General features: G+C 42.8%; 1 protein-coding gene across 1 annotated transcript in view; it reads left to right on the forward strand.

Moving 5' to 3' along the window:
• LOC136881015 (solute carrier family 22 member 1) overlaps positions 1-17328 on the forward strand; it is a 223408-nt gene that overhangs the window by 191533 nt on the left and 14547 nt on the right. Inside the window, exons 6-7 of the mRNA XM_067153595.2 lie at positions 281-448; positions 7927-8171. Coding sequence (XP_067009696.2) covers positions 281-448; positions 7927-8171 — 413 coding nt within the window. The remainder of the gene's footprint in view (positions 1-280; positions 449-7926; positions 8172-17328) is intronic.

A 17328-nucleotide genomic window follows, 5' to 3' on the forward strand; every position in this document is an offset into this window, starting at 1 on the left:
TCGTCGATCGTATCTGACCTCCCTTGGTCAACTCTTGTTCTTTTCCGACCTCGACGCTATTAGGTTCCGAGGCCTAGGAAGTCTTTCATTTTCACGCCCTTCGGGGCCGTTGTCTCTCTTTGGTCGATACCTTCATTTTTTCGAAGTGTCGGACTCCTTCCAATTTTTCCTCTTATTAGTGTTAATAGAGGATGGTTGCCCAGTTGTACTTCCTCCTAAAACAGTAATCACCACCATTGCATGTGCATACCTGTTATGTTATGAATTATCTTCCTCGCAGGCTGTTCCTGAAAACATCTCAGCGTCAGCCACTCCACTTGCCACATGATGACGACATTATAGCGTTCCATATATGCAATGATGTGAAGATCCTGGAAGCGCCAAATGAGGAACACATACAAGTTGAAGAAAGGCCACAGCTTCGTACACCGCTATTACATTTAGTGTGGTAAGTATTAAGGCTAGTTTAGGTTACAGAACTAGTAAGTAAAAGGTTGGTTGTTTGCATGGAGACATTAGTGACTACACGGCTCTGGTGTAGCCTACCCCTGCTTCGCTACGGAATTCTACACTGTATAGAGAATTCTAGCTTAGGTAGTCTACACGTTGTAAGATTGTATTAACGTTACCCCAGAAACGCAACGGGAAAGTTACCATACATCTATTCTCATGTGAAGACTGGATTAGGGAATTTTCGGTGTAATGGCAGGCCCTCTTTCCTACTATCAGCCTCAATCAAGTTGGAGAGTTTTCATTATGATGGTAGGCCCACTTGCCTACTGCCAGTCAGAATCAAGTTGAGCGGCTTTCGTTATAATGACAGACACTAACTCACTCTCCACCTGCCTTTTGTACATCCGCAGAAAGACTGTCTTTGTGGTTTTTGCAACTGAAGTCAACATAGGTCATTACAGTGACGTCAGTAGGAATGTCGCGATTTAAACCAATGTTATCATATGAAATACTTGGTCAAGTAGAAAACCGCACATTTCCTCACTTTTAACAAATAGTAGGGTACTACGCTGCCGATCTTACAGCCCAAAGCTCTCGAGCTGGAATGACCAGGCCGCAGACAGCCGTGAATACTCCTTTTCCATTATTCATGTAAACGTGCACACTGCTCATTCCAATCAGTGCCTCAGAGTAGGGATCCAATAGCTGAAATAGTATGTTGAACCAGTGTGTTACGTACCAGTAATATCAGAACATTTATGAACCAGAGGAATGATATGCTAAAGAAGAGAGTTATCTAACTCCCCAGTTACTTCCCGCCACTATTCAGGCAGGCAGCAGTAATCCCATCTATCTGCTCGGAGATGAGTTGCAGCGGAGGACATAAAGCACATCACAACAAACAATGGTCAATGTAGTGTTACTGTTGATCATTTTATGAGCTTTCTGTATTGTAAGCTTTGACATTTAGTTTTCTACCGACTCTGTGATATTAGCTGTTTGCAGAACACGGCGCCAAGGTCAAATCAGCTGATGTTGGGCACCTATGGTGAACATGCTCGGACCGTCGGCATAAGCGGGAGATTTCAAATAATCATACGAGGCTTTTTCTATAAAATTGTAATATATCGCAAACATATAAATGCACGTATTTTCGTAAATGTGATAAGTGAAGTACGCCAATTTGAAACAATATAGCAAAAATGATCATATCATATCTTGCGCTGCGTACAATTACAGTCAGAGATTTAGAAAGGGGAGTAAGATATCTTTTCACAGGTACGGATTAAAATCTATAACTAAAAAGACACTGACATGATTACAGGGAAAACGAGTTGACTTGTACTCTTCTCCCCTACGTGAATTACTTGTACCATTTGGACCAAATGAAATATTGTACGTATAGTTTAGTTCTGACTTATATTACTTAGTCCAAAGACCGAAATCCCTTCCAGAACTCACATAGTGGACTTACCTTACTTTGAAAATGTTCTAAATATATTTCTGGACCTCACAGCACTGCCATACGTCACGCACTATGACTGTGCGGCTGGGCCGGATGTCCGGAGATAGAAGGTTCTGACAGTGGCCACCCTGAGAGTGGTTTACACCGAGTTTTCCCACACTCCTTCCAGGAAAATATAATATTTTTTTACCTCCACATGTTTCCTTCTCCGATCCTACTGAAGAACTGTTTCAGAAAATGCTGGGGAACAAACAGCAACAGTATTCTCAAGGGTTTCGATGCTTTGCTCTTACATTGCACTTTTATTCCAGTAAGGGAGAAGTTCAATGTATGCTTACCTCATCCACACACTCTTAGGAAATTGTAGATGGCTCTCCTGGCTTTACAAAATAAGCACTAATAGCTCCAAAGCTTGTAGTAGAAGAGGGTAAACCTGTCCGTTGTAGCCTCATTATTGATGAAATGTGCATCAGGAAGAAGGTAGAATGGGATGGAAAGGGCATATGTGGACATGGGGACTGATGTCCATGATGATTCACTCCCAGAAGCAAATGAGGTACTTGTATTTCTGGTAAACGCCATCAATGGCCGTTGGAAGGTCCCCATTCCTTCGGTTTGTCAGGAAAAATTTAAGTCAAATTTAGTAACCACTCCTCTGACCATATTGCATGACACCGACCATTTTAACACCCAGTGACAAAAGAGCGAGTATTTATTTTTCTAGATATGTGCCACATGCTCATATTGGTGAAGAATTCTTTGGCTAGTTTGAGCCCAATTTTTAAAAATGAAGGTGATGGAATAAAATGGACACACATAGAAACACTAGTGGAAATACAGCTAGAAGAGGGACTATATAACTGGATTTTTGATGAGAAAGGTGGAACGCATTATTAAATGTGCAGTATGCTTGAGTGCTCTGAGAAGTGCAGGAGAGAACTACAGAGACTATGCCTTATTCAAGGGGGAAGATGTTCTCTGGAGGTGAGGGAGTAATCGTGCTCTCCAGATATGTGATAGTGTTGTGTAAGTTGACTAAAACTGCACTCAGAAATATGAATGTACCAAGGAGCAAAGACGTTCATCAGAGGGTCCTCTGTAGGGTGTTGAGGTCAGTGAATGGAACCTTGTTTTATAGCACAAATGACCATTTACTTGATCGGGAATTTGCACAGAGCCATGAAATGGACTTGGTGAAGTTAAGTTCCAGAATGCGACATGAATGTTCTAAGGAAGAAGAGAAAAAAAAATCAAGACTATTGAACGAGCACATATTGTTCAGTGATCAGTGATTTAGGACAATATTGTCAAGACATACAGTTCTCAGGTTTTCACAACATTCCTGATCTTCATCCTGGATAAGAATGGTGTATGACTTATTATCTTTCTTACATTGTATCATACATTTTTGTATTGATTGGCTGCAGCCTACATGGCTTCCTCTCTTTCATCATATTATAATTGTTACATTTTTAGGATAGTTTTGTGAATGGTATATCTCATTATGCTTCATTAACTCAGTTTGATATAGCCTGAGCATTTAGAATTGTTGAAGAACATGTGGTATGTGTGTTTATTCATATACAATAGTTTTTTGCTATGTGGTTTTACGTCGCACCGACACAGATAGGCCTTATGGCAACGATGAGACAGGAAAGGCCTAGGAGTTGGAAGGAAGCGACCGTGGCCTTAATTAAGGTACAGCCCCAGCATTTTCCTGGTGTGGAAATGAGAAACCATCGAAAACCATGTTCAGGGCTGCTGACAGTGGGATTCGAACCCACTATCTTCCGGATGCAAGCTGACAGCCGCGCGCCCCTAACCGCACGGCCAACTCGACCGATAATATATAATAGTAACTGATAACTTAGATGTTAGTCCCTGTAAAACAATAATTATCAACATGCATACTTGTATGACACATCTATAAACTAAATGTGAAGGTCTGCGAATAAGTGTGACAGTGGAAGTGTTAGTTGCTCCTAGGGGCAGAAAGTATTCATACTTCCAAATTTTCTTTGAAAATAATTATTCTAGGTGTAATGGGACAGACTGCGTTATTATCGGCCACGTTTATTGATTTATAAGGGTTAACCAGCATAATATCGGCATGATAGGAAATGCAGGTTATTGGTATGTTTTATTTCCAGAACTGTAAAAAGATTTTAAAATAAGTATTTTAGACAAATATTACGGAGAAAATTTATACTTATGGAATTAGAAGGCAAGTAACTAGAATAGGTTAACCAAGTAACGCCTATTCACGCCACCGTATCGCTTAACTGATATGTAAACATATCGAAATATCACAAATATATAGGCTAATGATGGTAACTTTTCATACAAAAAGGAAAGCAAATATTCCTAGGGACTTGTATTTATCACCATCTTCAATAGTTTAAATTAATTAGTCACAAGGAGCACGCGTAAGTCGGGATTTAAAAACAATGCGTTTTTACCTTAAGAACAATCATGACAAAAACCATCGCCAGTTAACAGGATTGAACATTATGTCCATGTCGCGATGCTCGGCGTTGATATCGACTGAGCAGTACAAGTCTAAATTAATCTAATTTTATGAATTCTTCTTAGAACAGTAATCACTACTGCCACGATAAAACTATTAGGACATAAATTTGAGCTTAAGGCCAAACTAATACAGACACTGGTTCTCCCTATTCTTGATTAGTGTGACGTTGTTCTAGTTGATATGACGAGAGACGAAACACTTAAACTTCAACGAGCACTGAATTCCTGCCTGCGATATATTTACAATATCGGGTACGATGTTCATATCACCCCGTACTATAAGGCTCTCTCATGGCTGAAGCCTGATTAACGTCGGCAGCAGTAGGGGCCGATGACCTAGATGTTAGGCCCCTTAAAACAACAAGCATTATCATCATCAAACGTCGGCAGCTACACATTTTAACGATGGTGTTTAGAGTACTAGCTGAAAGTCAGCCACTGTATATTTCTTCTAAATTCACCTTTTTATCATCATTTCACAACTTAATTACACGTTCCAGATCCTCTCTTTCTATTCCAGTGCACCACACAGATACAATTAACAGATCGCTTGTAGTGACCGGCGCCAGATTATGGAATTCCCTGCCAGATCAGGTCATAGAAACTAGCTCTTTACAAAGATTTAAGGTCACCTGCCGAGACTACCTGCTGAGGACAGCTAACTGAATGGTTGAAGTATGAATGTGTGCGCGCCTGAGGATTAGTCATTAGAGTTTTTAATATTAATTAGTTTTAGTATTAACTTAGTAATGTATTTAAATTTATTCTCTAATTTTTGTAGTTTTAACTATTTTAATCATCTCAGTATTTTATTTAAGATTTTGATTAGTATGTGGTTAAGTGGAAGAGAGGGCCTCGAGCCCTAACTTCGCCACTGAAAAAAGGCATAAATAAATAAATAAATAAATAAATAAATAAATAAATAAATAAATAAATAAATAAATAAATAAATAAATAAAATTGTGTTCTCTATAACTTTTGTTATGTAGAACTTTTTGATAGGACCAATAACATAGGTAATTAAAAATACATTTTAGACGCCTTCCCCTAAACGACCATTTCAACCTGGATGAATAAAATTATTTATAGCCTAGATTGTAGTTCCTTATTCACCGACTTTACATACCGATCTTCATTAAATTCTGTTTACCCATTTTCTCGTGTCTCGGCGGTGATATAGACTTAGCAACAAAAATCCAAATTCATGAATACCTCTGTTATCATAGCCGGTAGGGTAAAAATGTATAAGCCATAAATGATCGGAAATATAATTTTATGTAACTTTAGTTATATTGTACTTATCGATAGGACCACTAATAACATACATATTTGAGAATTAAATTTTAGGCCTTCCCCTAAACTACCATTTCACTCAGCGTGAATCAAATTATTTATGGCTTAGATTGTAGCGACTTATTCTACGACTTTACATACCGATTTTCAGTCAATTCTCTTCAGCCGTTTTCTCGCGATGCGCGTAAATACATACATACAGACAGACAGACATTACGGAATATTAAAAAGTGCATTTCCTTGTTACTGTACACACAACCGATACAGAAATAGGTTTCTTTTTAATTCTGAGCAATGTACAGACAAATCTCTTATTAGAGATCATGGATACTAACATCCGTGCAGTAATGAGAGTTGTGGTAGAGATGTTCTTAGTGACACCGAAGCGAATGAACAAATAGACTAGGAGATGGGAATTGGAAGAGAAGACGACCTTACCAAGAGAGTTTGAACAGAAAACTGGCGAGAGTAATGCCAGGTCCAGCTAAAGACCCACTGAACGTTTCCAAGTTGAGAGTCCTGTTTAGTTCATACGCAACGTGAATTTTGAGATTATAGATAAGAACATTTCCATTTCTAAAAATATCCATTGGTATCCTGCGGCACGCGGAAGAGACTCAACAAGCTGAGGACGTGGAGGTCAACCTCAAGAAGTGGAACATACTCAACAGCGGAGATGAACTCTGTGATCATGTCGAAATACAGGAGTCTAGTCCACCGACAATGGAAAACACGTGTACCTTATGACTTAACCAGCGAAGCCATAGCACCTTTTCAAGCATTAACAAGGAAGTGGCATTGACCTTGCGCGTTGTCTGGTGGGGATTATTGTTTTAAGAGCAAAGCTTGCGTGGCTCAGGCGGCAGCGTCGAGGCCTCACCCCGCTTGGTTCCGTGGTTCAAAACCCGGTCACTCCATCTGAGATTTGTGCTGGACAAAGAGGAGGCGGGACAGGCTTTTTTTTTTTTTTTCTGCGGGTACTCCGGTTTTCCCTGTCATCTTTCATTCCAGCAATACTCTCCAATATAATTTCATTTCATCTGTCCGTCAATAATCTTTGCCCTAGAGGAGTGCGACAGGCTTCAGCAGCCCGCAAAAATTCCTATCGTCACCGCCAGACAGGGGCTTCATTAATTCCATTCCTGACCCGGTCGAATGACTGGAAACAGGCTGTGGATTTTCATTATTGTTTTAAGAGTAAATACAACGAGAATGGACATCTTTACCAGAAAAAAGGAAGAAGAAGAGGACCTATTTATCAAAAACTGAGTGTGTCAGGATAAGAAAAAGAAGGGCTATGAAAAATAGTCTCTAGGTCTCGAGACCGATAATGTCAGGACAAGAGGTGTTAAGGGAATAACGATGGTGAGGCTTGGTTCGCGGAAGCAGTGCCAAAGGCTAGATGTTCGCATTGCGACGGCCTTATTGATGTAGAGGAAAGGGTATTCTGTGAACTTTAGTTTAAGTGTATGCTTTTAACGTCCGTTTAACTGATAAATATAGCATGAGACACCGGGATGCCGGTGATTGGGATCCTACCCCTGTGGTTGGGGGCGAATAAAACAGCCACGATATCCCCTGCCTGTCGTAAGAGGTGACCAATAGGGGCCGCAGAGACTCTCTACTTGGTAGCGTGAGTTGTTCCTCAGCTGAGTCCTGGCATTGCTTCCACTTACTTGTGCCAGGCTCCTCACTTTCATCTTTCCTATCCGACCTCCCTTGGTCAACTCTTGTTCTTTTCCGACCCCGACGGTATTAGAGAAGTCGAGGCTTCACGTCCTTCGTGACCCTTCTCCTTCCATAGCCGATACCTTCATTCTCCTAAGTGTCGGACCTCTTCTTTTCCTACTGATTACTGTTAATGAGAGGATGGCCGCCCAGTTGTGATTCATCTTAAAACAGAAATCAACACCATTACCACAACCACCGTCAATATAGATCAACTGACCCTGGTCACTTGCAATGTCTGTAGACTTATATAGCAATTGAACCTGAATACGATTCCCAAATTCTGATATGAGATGGTCCTTATTACTCCTTATTCTCCGTCATTGACCCTTGCTAATTAAATATTTATACATATGAAGTATTTGATTGAACATTCGATATTTAACTACCGATATTTTCTGAAATGAACACAATGTTATGGCTCTTCTAGTTTGTGATGCTGATTGTTTCCATTTCAGGATGGCCAGCTCTTTGTGCTATTTCGGTCTCACTCACAACGCTCCGTCACTGGTTAGCTCTGCTCTCGGTGTTCGTCCAACAGATGCCGCTGTGTTCTCTTCTTGTTGGTACGCTGCGCTCATGGAGGCTCCATGCTGGGGACTTCCCCTGCTGCTGCCATCTTCTTGGCGACGGAGGTGGGCCATAGGCGCGTCCTTGGCCACGACCGCCATACTCACTGTGTCCCCGGCACTTGTTTCCTACGGTAAGTTAATATTCAAAGCGGGTGACTAGTGCACTCTGCAAGCTGTGCTGGCCGTAATGCCAGACTTGTACCTCAGAATCCCGCCAATACCGTGCCCAGGAGCTTCGGCTGACAGCCGTACAGCTCTGCATTCGGGAGGTGGTGGGCTGATCCAACTGTCGGCCGTCCGGAGAATGATTTCCCGTGGTTTTTCATTCTCCTCAGTAAGGCGAATGCCGGGACAGTTTCTTTTATAAGCCTTTCGCTGCCTCATTATTATTATTATTATCTCACACCCAGACGCGCAGGTCGCCCATGGGATTCAAATAGAAAGACGTGTATCAGGGGAGCCGAACATGTCCCGGCCGGCACTAAAAGCCGCCCAACATTCTGATGTCGTGACCTACCTGTCCTGCGAAACGTTCTAGTTGATTGGTCACCAGGCCGTTGGAGTTGGCGTATTACCTGTCCTGCCGAGCGGTTGTGTAGGGAGGTGAAATGTAGGTGCGAACTCCGTCCCGCAACTCCCGAATAAAAGATGAAATAATTTCCCTGTCCTTCATTACCCAGGACGACTATGTACACCATATACAAATTCACTTACAGGTTTTGAATATGTTGGTCTGACGAGAGCTTGCTTCACGAACCTAACCTACGGCTACGCGCTAAGTCCGAATTCTGCTCTGCGGCATGTAAGTACAACTTCACTGTCACCACTAACTGCTCCGAAGAGCCTGGTCCTAAGAGTACGAATTACTAGTCGAGTGAGAGCCCCGCGCCAGCTTGGCTTAGGATTATATCTGCTCTCCTAGAAGCAAAGGTCGGACCCTTCCCACTACCTTAGGGGTTGGGCCCATGGACGTTACCTGGCTGCTCGTCTCAGTAAGTGCTGCTCTCTGGGCACTACTGTCTCTCTCCTTCTTCTTGCACTTTTGTTTCCTTGTCTCGACTAGAGTACAAGTGTACTGGCTTTGTGCTCTTTGTCGGCGAGTCTCCGGCTCCTATACCGACTATTAGACTCCGCTTGTCAATACACAAACAAGCAAACATCCTCTGTTGTAAAAATATTTTCGTAGGCGCGTTCCGCAAGAACTTGCATGACTAATGCTCTCCACTACTTGTAACTTCACTGAAAAGCTTATTCTTCCTTCTAATTATTAAATCTGAATATAATTACCATACAATTGTTCTGACACTACAATTTGTCCCGTATTACTGGTTATTACTCTGACACAGATTTATTTCCCTTGATATTGTAAGATCGAATCTCAGCTGCGAATCCCGGCTGCCGTTCATCTGACATTCCGCTGGTTCGAGCCCTTGGGAGGTCGGTACACGAAATCTCCCCCCCCCCCCCCCTTAGGGAAGAAATGGATGCAACCTTACGTTGCGTCCATTTCTGTCCTACACTATTCACACTCTGATGTCGCCTGTGCGCAAGGATCGGCGACTCTGTGGTGAAGGGGAAGGTTGTTCTCTAATCTGATTAACACGTGCATCTATTTCTACTGCTTCTATAGATCTCACGGGCGTACTAAGGCGTCCCCCAGTAGGCCTGGAGTGTAATTCCATGATTCACTCAGACATCTCTGAGCGTCCTCGGATCCGCCTGGGATGTCGGAATATGGTTAAATCTTCGTCTGAAGTCTTAACCTTATCTCCCTTCCTAATAACTATTTGCTTTACACAAATATTTGGGCAATGAGCCTGTGCATCATCGAACCATCTCTTTGCTGGAAACCCTAGTTTCGGACAGCAACAATTACAACAATAACATCGTAACATTAAACCTATGATACTAATAACTATCCACACAATATATTTGTACACATTAATATGCTGATAGATCATTTGTCTTTGCATTTATTCTTCCTTTTGTTTCACCATTTCTTCCACTTCCTGTATCTTATGGGTAGCCCATTTTAAATTGTCAATGTGATTCAACAGGTTATTCAATGACAACTTATTCATTTCAGGTATCCGTTCTAATTTGATTTCACTACCTATCCCTTCGCAACAGTCATAATCAAGCGTTACGTCTGGTATAAAATCTTTGTTCTGTGTAGTGTTCACTTCAACTACACCTTGTATCTTACTATGCGGGACATATACTGTACAGACTGCAATTAAAACAAGAATACCAGTGCCTGCTAACCTAATGTCACTGGTGGTAACTTTACACATACATGTTACCTTGGTTTCTTCTGGGGATACATATATATTCGCTCTAATAGGTATCCACATGAGCTGTTGCACGGAAAGTACCCGTTTTTCACAATGATCTGGAATCTAACTAACTCCAATCAGGAGCTTGATTGCGCAAACTTTTTTTGAGCGTACACTGTATTAATGGGGAATTTAACATGACATAATTTCCAACTGGGTGTTACTACTTTACCTGATCCTTATCTAATTGAACAAAAGTTTGTTTTTCTTTGCCCATAAGGGTATAATCCTTGGTCTCTTGAAGATAAACAAAATGGTGTGGATTACTTTTCATATACGTGGGGAATGTAATCATGTGATATAACGTATAAGTTATTCTATCTGTGAGTTGTGTCTTTATGATGTATACCAAATAATTCTTATTTGCGAACAATTCCACTGTGGCTACTTTGTAAATCAAGTAAACGTAAGCTGATTTTAAATCAAATGGCAGGGACAATCCTTTAGGGAAATCTCCCCGAGCTTCCTTATAACCTTTAATGATATCATCTGGTGAAATTATTTGCACTTGAATGACTCCTACCTGTGCATTCATTATACCTGACAATACAACACTGTAATGCTCATACAGTTGTATGAGAAGGCCTTCAATTTCAATCAAATGTCTATTTTCTGAATTTTCTAATTCTACTTGTTTAATTGCTTCTGCAACCTGAAGCGTGCTATTGGCAAGGTAAGATCTAATTTCTGCAATATTCTGAGTTAATCTTTGCTCATTTGCTGTGACATCATAAATGGTGCTGTTCATAGATTGCAATGTTAATTTTACGACTATCATTTGGTATTTTGCAATTTTCATAATTGATAGTTGTTCTTGTTCTAACTCACTAATTTTTGACTCATATTTTTCTGCATCTTCCTGACTGAATGTTCCAAATACCGCCTTTGTGATGGAACCTACTGCGTTAATTAGACCTCGCTTTCGTCTAGTGTTATCGGTTTCCCCTATTGGTTTAGTGATCCGCGTAATTAATTCCTTTGATTCTTTAATTCTCTCTAATTGTGCACTTACCATTTTAACAGTCTACTGACACGTTAAGTTAGTACTTCTTTCTAACTGTGTACATATTAACTGAGTCCAGTGTATATGTATTTTGACATTCGAAAATACATAATTTAATTTAATTAGATTCACATGGGTAAGGAACCTCCGTGGCTCAGACGGCAGCGCGTCGGCCTCTCACCGCTGGATACCGTGGTTCAAATCCCGGTCATTCCATGCGAGATTTGTGCTGGACAAAGCGGAGGCGAGACAGGTTTTTCTCCGGGTACTCCGGTTTTCCCTGTCATCTTTTATTCCAGCAACACTCTCCATTCTCATTTCATAGCATCTATCGGCCATTAATAAATCTCTGGCGACCCCATCGTACTAATAGCCTATATCTGCTTCATTCATTACATCCCTGACCTGGTCAATGACTGGAAAACAGGTTGTAGGTTTTCATTTTTTTCACATAGGTAACTAGTGTCCATTCAGTATGCTATAATTGTATCTCACCCTGATTGTCGAAGTATGTCCCTGGAGTGTTCTCGTATGGTGTCACCTGGACATCCAGTACTTCTCCGGTTATTCCGTAGCGGTGTGACGTCACGACTATCACTGCTACTACGATGGAGAACAATCCTACCATTCGCGCCATATCGTCTGTATACCTGCAAGGTAAAGACACGATAGCGTTACCCTTCTAACTGTGGATACTTTCGCTTCCCAGTTCTCACTTCACTCATCTACAAATAACTGTTTCAATCGGTTTTTATGTACTTTAACACTTTTTCCTTTCTTGTTCAACTGTAGGGTGCAGTTCACCCCTGAAACATCTACTATCTCGTAAGGACCTTCGAAGGGTGGGCTTAGCTTCCTAGATTTTCCTCTTCGCAATGCATCATTGCGCAAGGGAACCATGTCACCTACCTGAAAGGTGATCTCATTTTGCTTTTTGTCATAGTGTTCTTTCTCTAATTCTTTTCGCTCAATTAAGGTTTTTCTGGCGCTTTGTGATTTCGCCCAAGCTGTGCCGTCAGTTTCTCCACCACCTTATGGTGTTCGTTGTAACTCATCTCGTGTGACTTTTGCAGCACGCCTGGGATATCTGCTTTCTTTCCGAAAATTAACTCATAGGTTGTGAACCCTGTACTTGTGCTCTTCGTGGTGTTATACACAAAGCTAGCTGTGGGCAAATACTTGTCCCAGTCATTTTGCTCCCCTGAGCAGATATAATGCCTTAGGTACTCCGTGAGAACCTTATGGGATCTTTCTATGCTACCGTTCGACTGCGGTCTAAAGGCCGTGGTATGCGTTTTTCGAATGCGGAGTGTTTTACACAGCGCTTTAAACATTTAACTCATGAAATTACTGCCCTGGTCACTGAGAATCTGCCCTGGTATCCCATAGATACTTATCACATTATTTATTAACGTCCGTGCCACGGTTTCTGCCTCTTGATTGGGCATGGCACTCGCTACTAGGTACTTCGATAGCTGATCTTGGCATGTTAGAATGTACCTGTTTCTAGCCTCCGTCAACGGAAGAGGTCCAACCACGTCTAGGGATATCTTATCAAAGACTGTGCTAGGTGTATCCGTAATCATCATGGGAGCCCTGACGTCTGGTCTGGTCCCTTTATTCTTTTGACAGGAGTGACATGTGCGTACATAATGCTCAATGTCCCCTTTCATGCCCTTCCACTGGATTCGCTGACGTACCCTAGCGTACGTGCTTGCTATTCCTTGGTGCCCTCCCACCAGGGAATCATGACACTCTTTCAGAATGGCTAGCTTTTCGGCATCGTCTATTTCGTTCTCTCCCTCAGGTAAGCTACTCTCGGGCGAAATTTCCTCTGCGTTAGCGTCCTCAGCAGCCTCGCTACCGTCAGCTTCAAGTCCCTCTGCCGTAGCGACCTTGGGTATTGAAGGCAGTACCTCCTCTCTACCCTCGTTTGAGTTTCTACTGTTGTCTTTGGAAGAGATCTGTGCGTAGCCGTGTTTACCACTCGCGCTTGGCACTTGGGTTCAGTGGGATTCCTACTCAGGGCATCGGCATTGCAGTTCCGTTTGCCCTACTTATATACGACGTCGAAGTCGTATTCCGCCAGCTTCAGCCTGAATTTTAGCAGGCGTGAAGACGGATCATGCACGTTGAAGACCCACTTCAACGGCTTATGGTCTGTCACAACAGCAAATTTTCTCCCAAACAAGTACGGTCTGAAGTATTTTACTGCCCACACTATTGCCAACAATTCTTTCTCAGTTACGCTAATTTATTTCTGCCTTGTTAAGGGTTCTGCTTGCATAGGCAATTGGACGGTTTTTCCGACAGGTCCTTGTGACAGTACTGCCCCAACGGCTTCGTGCTTGCGTCAGTAGTAACAACGAAAGGTTTTTCACTGTCCGGATACTGCAGTATAGGTTCCTCAATTAACTTTTGTTTCAATGTTTGGAACGCTTGTTTCTGATGGTCTCCCCACACAAAGGGAACGTCCTTCTTCACTGATATAGTGGTTTCGCGATTTTGTTGTAGTTAGGTATGAATTTCCTATAGTACCCACTCAGTCCGCAGAACTGCTTGATCTGGCGGCTAGTGGTCGGCCTCGGAAAGTCCTTAACGGCCTGTACCTTACGCGGGTCTGGTAAGACACCTTCGTCAGTAATCACATGTCCTAGCAACACTACCTCCGTTCGTAGGAATTCACACATGTCCGGCTGGAGTTTCAATGTGTTCTCTCTCAGTCTTTGAAATACATCCCTTAACTTCGCGTTGTGCTCCGTACACAATGACGTCATCCAGGTAACACAACCTTTTTATACCTGTTATCCCTGTGAGCACAGCGTTGATCAGCCTCGTAAACGTAGCTGGCGCATCTTTCAAACACATTGTCATTTTCTTGAATTCGTACTTGCGCCCTAGCGCCGGGAATGCCGTCTTTGGCCTGTCTTCAGGTTTCAGTAATACCTGGTGATAGCCACTCGCGAGATCTAGAGTTGAAAAATATCTCGCCTTGCCAAGGGCATCTAAGAGTTCTGAAATTAATAGAAGGGGATAACTGGTTCCTATCGTTATCTCGTTCAATTTTCTAAACTCGATAACGACCCTCCATTTCTGTTTCCCTGAGGCGTCTAATTTGTTTGGTATTAAGAGCAAAGGTACGTTCCAACCTGATATGCTAGGTGTGATTACCTCGTCACTTAGCATCTTGTCTATCTGAGCTTGTATCTCCCCTTTTGTGCTTCGGAAAGTCTATATGATCGTACATTAATTGAAGGTTGATCTTGGGGTGTAGGGATCTCATGCTGTAGTACGTCAGTGTGAGTCAGTTTGTCTCCCCCAAGATGGAAGAGATAACTGTACTCAGCACAAATGGTGTACATCCCTTCTTTATCTGCCTGCGTAAGGTGATCAGCTCGCAGAGAGTCTATTACCCGCTGTGATCGGGGCTTCTGCGTGGCCGATTCTCCGTTCGCCACTCTACTATTCTTCTCTAACTTTCGCATTTGTGCAAGGCAGGTTTTATCAACCTCCTGTACTGTATGTGCAGTCGCGGACTGCGTAAAGACACTTCTTTTTCAGTGGTATTCATCATGCTAACCACTGCTTCGTTGTGCTCTGATTTGGTCAGGCACCCTGCGAGGTACACCCCTGGTATCACCTCATCCTTCTCAATAATTCCTAAAGGTAGATTTCGATCTACTTATATGACAACGACCTATTGTGTCTTTGGTTCGAGACAGATTAACTTCGTCTCTCGCGCCCCCATAGGATATTGTCGCCCTCTTATGGTGATATGGCCCTCCTTATAATTAATTACGCTATCTGTCAGAATGTCTCGCCCAACTATACGATCCTGCGTCAATTGATAGTCACTCCCTACGACATGAAATGTGCGACTTGTATTTTCAATGGCAAAACGTGCAGTACCTTGGGTGTAAATTATCCCTTTACTTAGACCCATTAATTCGATTGGTTCGCTCCTGACAATCAGACTGTCATTGGGTACCGATTGTCCTTTACTAGGCTGACATCGGATCCAGTATCTATCAAAAATCTCAACGGTCTTCCTTGGTTGGTGACCTGGATCAGCACTGTGCCTTCTATATCGGAAATCTTGGGACCTTTCGGTCTGCGGGCCTCCGTAACTGTCCCCTTGCTACGGGCCCGTTCTATTTTGTCTCCTCCGTGGCTTTTGTGGCGTGCGTACAGCCGCCCCCTTTCTGAACCAACAGTCTTGGGTTCGGTATGACCACCTATCACAATGTTCGCATTGGGCTCGGTATCATACGGCCTGCTCCTTATGCGATCACCCTGAGCTTGGCCTTCCGTGGCCCTGTTATCTGTGTGCTTATCTTGGACCTTCCCGGCAATTTCTCTGAATATGGCCCTGTTTGCCACACGAATAGCACCTACGACTACCCATTCGAATCATCGGAATGCGTGCACCTTGTCGACTATTCACCTGTATATGCCCTTTCCGGCCGCAACGATAACAAGTTCTGTTTTCACGTGTCACTGGGTTTGGTTGTGTGTGTACTATGCGCACTGTCCCTCTTACCACTGTTTCCTTATCCCTTTGTTTCTTCCTACAGTCACGTTGAATGTGCCCTGTCTTCCCACAATGGCGACATTTTGATTTACTGGTTGTGCCCCCTGTAGCTGTGTTGGAACTAGCGGTCTGTGTGGTGTGAGCCCCTTGCGTTACTGTGTTCTTACCATTCTTTGCTGTGTGGCCTTCTTTATTACAATTGTAGCAGACCACCCTAACACTAGCATGTGTTGGCTTAGTATGCCACTTTGATGCTGCACTGCGTTCCTGTTCCGGCCTGTGCTTGCTAAACCCTGAGCTATGTTTGTGTTGTAGGCCTTCTCGTGTCTTCTTTGACATTATTACGGTTTCTTCCTGTTGTGCAAGTTCAACTGCCTTATCAAAAGTAATGCCCTTTTGTGACTGTACTCTGGCTTGTATTCTAGGATTGGCTAACCCTTGTATGAAACTAGCTACACATATTTTTCTCGTAACTTTTAACTGTGCGTCGCGATCTTCCTCTAGTTCATCTTCAAGTATTGCCTCTCTAACAGCAGTTGACAATGTCTCTATTTTATGTGCCCAAATGGCAATTGTTTCTCGCGGGTCCTGCGCTGTTTGGAACATTTGACATATGTACAAATCTAGTGTGCCTTGCTGGCCATAATATTCTGTTAAAGCCTGCTTGGCTCTCTCATAATTATGTATATCACGTCTGACTAATAATTTATCTCGGGCTCTGCCCGTAATCTTTGTTAATATATACTTAAAAATAACTCTTGATCTTCATCGTTAATCATACGAACAGCAGCATCTACATTTGCTATAAACTCATGCAATCTATCTGGTTGACTGCCATCAAACTCTCATCCAATGAGGCGATGTCATTCTACTACTGTTACATAAGGCCCACTCATACTTACTGATTCCTCGCCCTCGAGCATCTCAGTGCCTTGGTCTGCTGGTACTGAACTATTTCGTCGTGCCATTTGAATTAATGTTTAGCTTACCTTAAATCTTCAATGCTGCTTCACTGCTGGGCTGGATGAGTAGTCGGCTGTAGTGCTGCGTCTCCGCCGGATGGCGTCGTCTGCTGCTGGACTGCTACCCCTCTGTTGGGCTGGCTTAGTAGGCTGCGGTAGTGATTCTCCTCTTCTGCGATGCGCGGCACTCGAACGAAATAAAAGCGGTAGCGCGGTTCGGACAGTCTTCTACGAATTCGCGGTTCTTTCACGTTATTTCGGTGAGTTGACTCTGTTCGAGAATCGAACTCGGGACCCCTCACCTGACACCAAAAATTATAGGCCTGTCGTGATCTACCTGTCCTGTGAGACGTTCTAGTTGGTTGGTCACCAGGCCGTTGGAGTTGGCGTATTACCTGTCCCGCCGAGCGGTTATGTAGGGAGGTAAAAATGTTGGCGCAAACTCCGTCCCGCGAC

The sequence above is a fragment of the Anabrus simplex genome, chromosome 9, assembly GCF_040414725.1.
Source record: "Anabrus simplex isolate iqAnaSimp1 chromosome 9, ASM4041472v1, whole genome shotgun sequence".
In the NCBI taxonomy this organism is placed as follows: Eukaryota; Metazoa; Arthropoda; class Insecta; order Orthoptera; family Tettigoniidae; genus Anabrus; species Anabrus simplex.